Source organism: Peromyscus leucopus, chromosome 9 (assembly GCF_004664715.2).
Source record: "Peromyscus leucopus breed LL Stock chromosome 9, UCI_PerLeu_2.1, whole genome shotgun sequence".
NCBI lineage: Eukaryota > Metazoa > Chordata > Mammalia > Rodentia > Cricetidae > Peromyscus > Peromyscus leucopus.
Genome location: NC_051070.1, coordinates 102,738,346 through 102,745,596, shown reverse-complemented (window position 1 = coordinate 102,745,596; position 7,251 = coordinate 102,738,346). Strand labels below are relative to the sequence as shown.

The window sequence follows — 7,251 nt, the reverse complement described above, 5'->3', positions numbered from 1 at the left end:
ATGACTAAGCACATCACCCATGGTGCTGGCAGACAACAAGCAAGGGGAAGAATCACAGAATTTCTTTGTTGCTTGTCATCTGCTTTCACTTCAAGAAAATAGTTAGAATATGGCATTTATTTGTGAATTAGGAAATATAAGGTGTATTCTGGCCAAGTCCTGAGTGGTGGTGCTCAGGATTGCAACATGTGATTATTTCCCCTAGATTGTTTGTAAGAGGCTGGGAGAAGGTAGAAGCAAAATAGAACTTGATGTCTGATCTATAGTTCTCTTTCCAAACTCAAGAAGCAGAGCTTGGTGGACTTTCTCACTTTAATTAAGAGGCCCAACTCCTTCCACATGAGCTTAGCCTGAGCTTGGGAGCTGGACTGTAACAGACCTCAGAGCATTCGGGGCTTTAGTGCTGCTGTGCTGACCTACATCTTCATGGATTACCAATAATAGGATTTGCTACTCAGAAGCTGAGACCATACCTACTCAAAACACACAGGGTATTGCCTACAGATAAATATGGCTTTTGTTTTTTACTGTTTCTTGCAAGTTCTGGCCTCTTGGGATATACATGCAGCTCAGTCTTTCTGTCTGCCAGGGTGTACCTGCTCAGAGGAGAATTTCGGCAGGTGTGCTGTTCTGACAGGATTCCAGAGGGTGGTAGAGGTGAGGGGGGAGTGGGCTGTCTTCTGGAGTGATATGGCTTAGAGCTTGTGGGAAATCAGCTAAATCTCCGTGGGATTCATTCTAGTTGGTTCTGGAGTTTATTGAGCAGAATGTTTTTAGCAATGTCAATCACTTTTAGTTCAAGTTCATTATTTTTATTTAATCCCCATGCCTAATGATGATATCCACTCAATACCACTTCTAGGTCCCCTGATGCTTATCATAGTTTTCTGCTTTCTTATACAGGAGTCTACAGTGCATGTCTATGTCTTTGGGAAAGATTCCAGGCAACTTTCCCGAAGAACTCAAGCAAGTGAGAATTGAAAACTCACCCTTATTTGAACTTCCCCAGGGGTTTTTCGCCAACATGAGTACCTTGGAATACCTTTGGCTCAACTTTAACAATGTCACTGTGATTCACCCAGGCGCCCTGGAGGATCTGCCAGAGCTGAGAGAACTGAGACTGGAGGGGAACAAACTCCGTTCAGTACCATGGACAGCATTCCGCACCACCCCTCTCCTACAGGTCTTGGATCTCAAACACAACAGGATTGATGCACTCCCTGAATTGGCTCTTCAGTTCCTAACCAACCTGACATACCTTGACATATCCTCCAATAGGCTGACAGTTGTATCCAAGGGTGTCTTCTTGAACTGGCCAGTCTATCAGAAACGCCAGCAGCATGGTTTTGGAGCTGAAATTATCTCCAGCACGGTGTTGGCACTGCACAATAATCCCTGGTTCTGTGACTGTCGTTTAAGGGGGCTTGTTCAGTTTGTCAAGTCCACTGGTCTCCCATTCATCCTAGTGAATTCTTACCTGATATGCCAAGGCCCTTTCTCTAAAGCAGGACAGCTTTTACATGAGACTGAGCTTGGTGTTTGTATGAAGCCAAAAATCTCAACCCCAAGTGCCAACATCACTATCCAGGTAGGAAAGAATGGGACCCTGCAATGCTTGGCACAAGCCAGTCCCTCACCAAGCATAGCATGGAAGTATCCTCTGAGCACGTGGAGAGAATTTGATGGTAAGCCACATGTACCCTCTGGAAATATATGGGGGAAGCAGTGTAGAGGTATGTCTGTGACACTGTCCCGTTACAGAGGATTAAACTGTGCCTGTCATAAAGGATGGGTGCAGGTAAGATAGGCATATATGTGCATTAACTATTCAGAACAAGCTGGGCGGTGGTGGCGCACGCCTTTAATCCCAGCACTCGGGAGGCAGAGCCAGGCGGATCTCTGTGAGTTCGAGGCCAGCCTGGGCTACCAAGTGAGCTCCAGGAAAGGCGCAAAGCTACACAGAGAAACCCTGTCTCGAAAAACCAAAAAAAAAAAAAAAAAAAAAAAACTATTCAGAACAAAAAAAGAGTCCAAGATAGCATTCTACTATCAGCACTGTTTAAAGTGGGTACATGCAGATCTCATATGTAAACAAATATACTGGAGCTGATGATTTCATATAGCATATAAATATTAATAGAATTACATATGAACAAATAAATTTGGGGGAACCTTCTAGACAAAGAGCATAATATTGACATTTTAGAATTCTAAAATTTCTAACTAGAACTTATTCTACCATATGTCACCAGAATCATGTGGGGTGCTTATTTGAAATAATATTTATAAGGTCCTGCCCTGGAGATTTGAACTCAGTGAGTCCAGGGCCAATAATATGCATTGTTACATATGTACTCCCATGGTGTTCCCCTTGAGTGGTCCCCATAAGATAAGGATAGCAAGTCCTACATACCAACTGAATATTTGCTTCAATATTAGTTCAAAATTATAATACGGCCTATGGGGAGGAAATGACTTCCAGAGGCCCAAAACTGGGACCTGATATTGCACCTCCTTTCTTGAAGTAGGTTTCAGCATTTCCCAAAGCCAGGCAAAGGCTCCCCAGGAGCATGTTGGAGCTGGAAGGACATTTGTAGCTTCTTAACTCTTCCTCTGTCTAGAACAGTTGAAATGGAGTAAAATTTGAGGGCTGCAGCCAAGTCAGTTATCATAAATGATGAACCCCCAGGTGGTTAAAAAAATAAACAATTGACTGAATTTTTCACTTTTCTCTTTATTTTGATCTTACCCTATGGACTTGGGGGTTGAATGCTAATAGCAGAGAAGGACAAAATTCATCATTGTAGCTTTCTTTTAAAATCAAGAAATGTCTCCAGAGATGCTCTACCATTGCTTGTTTTTAAAATGTTTCATTTGTTTATTTTATGTGTATAGCATCTTAGTCAGGGTTACTTTTGCTGTGATAAAACACCATGATGAAAGCAACTTGGGGAGGAAAGGGTTTATTTGGCTTATGCTTCCTCATCACTGTTAATCAATGAAGGAAGTCAGGATAGGAACTCAAACAGGGTTTGAAGGAACCAGGAGGCAGGAGCTGGTACAGATGCCATGGAGGGGTGCTCCTTACTGGCTTGCTCCACATGGCTTGCTCAGCCTGCTTTTTTAATAGAACCTAGGACCACTAGCCCAGGGATGGTCCCACCCACATTGATCACCAATTAAGAAAATGCTCTTCAGGATTGCCTACAGCTTGATCTTATGGAGGCATTTTCTCAATTGAAGATCCCTCCTCTCCAATGACTCTAGCTTGTGTCAAGTTGACATAAAACTAGGCTTCCCAAGGAGTGTTTTACCTTCATGTACGTCTGTGAACCACATACATGCCTAGTGCCTGCAGTGGCCAGAAAAGAACATTGGATTCCCCTGAGACTGGAGATAAAGGTAGCTATGAGCCACCACGTGAGTGCTAGGGACCAAATCCTTAACTGCTAAGGTATCTTGCTAGCCCCACGATAATTACTCTTAATACTATGCTATATCTAGCCTCCCAGAAATATTAACAGGTAAGACTTACTGGTGTTTTCTATAAAACTTGTGGAGAGCATGACATCTCACTTTCTTGACAAAGAGATTGAGGCTAAGAGAACTTAAGCACTTTGCCCAGGACCATGTACTTGAAAGAGGGGGGAGCCCAGGTATTTGATTTCCAGGTTCTGAGGCACATCTGGAAAGTAAGAACTCATTTGGAGCTCACAATATCTCTTAATCACCCCATTTTGAAAAATCTCCTTAAGCCATGGTATTAGGCTCAGCAAGGCCAAAGTGGGCACTACTAATGTTAAAAGAATATGACTTCCTTAGATAGAAGAATGGGCTCCATATAATTGTTGTCTGTGAACAACCATGGAAAAGTTAATCAGCTACTCCAACCCTCAATGTCTTATATACAAATTATGTTGTTACCCCATAGAGTTTCTAGAAAGATAGCCCCTGACACAGGTACATGCTTAATAAATAGTAACCATCCTTTTAACACAAGACCTAACAGTGCTAGAACTTCCCAGTTATCTATCAAAGAAATGCACAGCTGCTTTGTTCTTCTTTTCACCCAGTGTTGGCCTCATCAATTGCAGAAGATACCATCCTGTCCCAGCTTGTCATTCCAGCAGCTCATCTGATAGACAGAGGTAATTACACTTGTATGGCCTTCAACTCCATTGGCAGAAGCTCCCTTGTCATCTCACTCTACATCCAGCCAGCCCAGGCTATGCCTGGATTGCACTCTTTTTCCATCTCCTCAGAAGGCAGTGCCTATGTTGACCTGCGGGTCGTCAAGCAGACAGTACATGGCATCGTGCTGGAGTGGCTCACAGTGGCCAACATCCCAGAGGAGCAGTGGTTCACCCTCCACATCGAATCTGATGAAGCTTTCAGGAAGAAAGTGGTCCACATAGGCCCTGGAATCAACACATATGCTATGGATGACCTCCTCCCTGCTACAAAATATAAAGCATGCCTCAGCCTGAGGAGTCAGCCCTCAGGTCAGGGCCAGTGTGTGGTCTTCGTGACAGGCAAAGACAGTGGTGGGCTGGAGGGTCGTGAGCGCCTTTTGCATGTCACTGTGGTCTTGTGTGCTGTGCTCCTGGCACTGCCTGTGGGTGCTTATGTGTGGGCTGCCCAGGGGCCATACAACTGTAGTGAGTGGTGTTTATGTTGTGACTCTTTTCACAGGAAAACCCTCAGGTGCCCCCAAGCCAGACCACAGTGCAAGGATAGTTCTTTCAAAGATCTTCCAGCTGTCTACGAGGATGGTGACGGTCACAGGGTCATGGAGGGGATTGAGGAGATAGAAAAAGAGAGTAACAGTTAACAACCTACCATGGAATGGAAATGGGTGGACCTCCATGTAGCAAGCTCTCATGTTGGACTATCTTTGGACCACTAGCCCACAAATAATGACCCAGAGACTTATTAATTATAAAAGGTTGGCCTTAGCTTAGGCTTGTTTTTAACTAGCTCTTATAACTTAAATTAACCCATTTTTACTTATCTTTATTCTGTCATGTACTACCCATCCTGCTTTTTCCGTGTCTCCTCTCTGTGTCTGCAGAGCTGGTGACTCTGCCTTTCTTCTTCCCAGAGTCCTTTCTGTTTCTGGAAGTGCCACCTATACGTCCTGCTGAGCTATTGGCAGGTCAGCTTTTAATTACACCAATCACAGCAATACACCTTCACATAGTGTACAAACATCCCACAACACCTCCAGTCCCTGAAACAAACCTTCCATGACAGAACAACTTGACTCCACACATTTATCGAACAAGTATGTGTTGAGTATCCATTGTATTCTAAACAAGGAACTTGAAGGAGGGAGTTCAGACATAAGAAAGGGAACACAGTATTTATCTTCACACACCTAAAGCCAATAGAGCTCTGTCTTATTAAACTGGTCATTTTATTGTGCCCAACAGTGGCTAGAAATTAATGAATGTTATTTTTGTATATACTCAGTTCTACAGAACACAGGATATCTCATATGCATTATCCTTCAAAGAATGACAGAACAGTCTTTATTGTATGTAAAGAAACTTGACCTCAGAAAGGTCAATGATTTGCCCATCACCTATCTAGCAGGTGGCAGAGCACTGGTCTACAGAGGATGAATCCTCTTGTTCTACAAATGAGTCAGAGCCTGACCTTACTACAACCACTGTGCTCATCAGGATGTACTGAGAACCAATGGCAGGTCAAATAACATTTTGAGAATTAATGACAACACTGATATTGAAATTAATCATCTTTCATTTCTTTAGGTTCTTTTTTTCCTTCTGAGAAGAAGAAATAAACCTTTTTAAATGGAAATTCCCTATTTTGCTGCATAGTTTTACATCGAATTGGCACAAGCTAAAGTCATCTGAGAAGAGGGAACCTTAATTAAGAAAATGCCTTCATATGATGCAAGCCTGTAGGGCATTTTCTTAATTAATGATTTATGGGGAAGGCCTAGCCCATTGTGGGTGGTGCTATTCCTGGACTGGTGGTCTTGGGTTCTATAAGAAATCAGGCTAAATGAGCCTTGTGAAGCAAGCCAGTAAGCAGCACCCCTCCATGGCCTCTGCATCAGCTCCTGCCTCCAGGTTCCTTCCTCTTTGAGTTCCTGCCCTGCTTTCCTTTGATGATGAACAGTGATATGGAAGTGTAAGCCAAGTAAACCCTTTCCTCCCAACTTGCTTTTTAGTCATGGTGTTTCATTGCAGCAATGGAAACTCTACTAAGACACTATTGTACTAAAGGTAGAAAAAAATTACATTGTCACCTCATGATAGAAACTGAGTCTTTTAGAGCAGCCACCCAGCCCCATCCCTCAGTTCTTCCTGATCCTCCTAAAGGGGCCTCCATGTGTCCATACATCAGGTATAGCTTTAGTTCTCATGTGGCATCTTCTCTCTTATCTCAGTCCATTTCCCGATGAAGAGTCTTGATAACCATCAGAGAAGTTGCTGCCAACCAAACACCCATGGCAGGTTTTCAGAGTCTGGATTCTCTCAAAGCTCCCATTGTGACCTGGAGTCTATAGTCTCAACTACTCAGAAAGCTGAGACAAGAGGGTTATTAGAGCCCATGGGTTCAAGACCAGCTTGATCAGCACAGTAAGATCCTATCTCAACAACCAAACATCAACAACAAAGCACCTTTGTTTATGTAGACAAAACCCTTGAAGGCCTTGAGAAATGAGGACAGTTTTCTCATCCCCATTTTTTATCACATTTGCCAGCTTGGCTCTGAGGAAGAGCAGCTGCAAGACAAAGTTCCGCAGACTCTGTTAGTGACATCTTGCTTGGAGCGAGGATGCCAAAAGGCTCCAAGTTACAGATGGATTGTAGTGTGTCCACCTGCTTTCCTCCAATTCTTTCCACCTGTCCCCCTCCCTTCTCTGTGGATCATCCATGTGTAAGGCTGTGGGCAAAGGTTCTTTCCTCCAGGACATGCGCTCTTGTATGTGGGCCACAGCAAGGCATCCTCAAATGCACCTTACACAACTCAGAATAGCAAGCAGCTGAGCTTCTACCAGTAGCTACCAAGCAGACGCTAGGTGTTTGCATCTATTAGCTCTTGCTGCCCTCACAGCAATAAGCCTTTGCACTCTGTGCTGATGAGAAAAGTGAGGCCCAGACGACCTTGGTCTTTTGCACAAATTCACACAAAAGTAGCAAAGCCTGTATTCACACCTAAAACTGTCAAACTGCAAAAAGCACCTTATTATTTCTTAAAATGAGGAAGTCTGATCTT

The 7,251-nt window shown here is 43.5% G+C and overlaps 1 protein-coding gene across 2 annotated transcripts; it reads left to right on the top strand.

Annotated features, from left to right (window-relative positions):
• The first annotated feature begins 510 nt into the window (after nt 1-510).
• On the top strand, nt 511-5,240 carry Lrit2 (leucine rich repeat, Ig-like and transmembrane domains 2). 2 transcript variants are annotated; one of them, XM_028883021.2, is made up of 3 exons: nt 511-620; nt 904-1,685; nt 4,074-5,240. In XM_028883021.2, exons 1-3 carry the CDS (start codon nt 511-513, stop codon nt 4,829-4,831), a joined length of 1,650 nt encoding a protein of 549 aa, XP_028738854.1. In that variant the 3' UTR covers nt 4,832-5,240. The 2 variants fall into 2 exon arrangements, with proteins under 2 accessions (XP_028738854.1, XP_028738853.1); XM_028883020.2 differs by having other exon boundaries at nt 904-1,696; nt 4,049-5,240.
• Nucleotides 5,241-7,251: the final 2,011 nt, after the last annotated feature.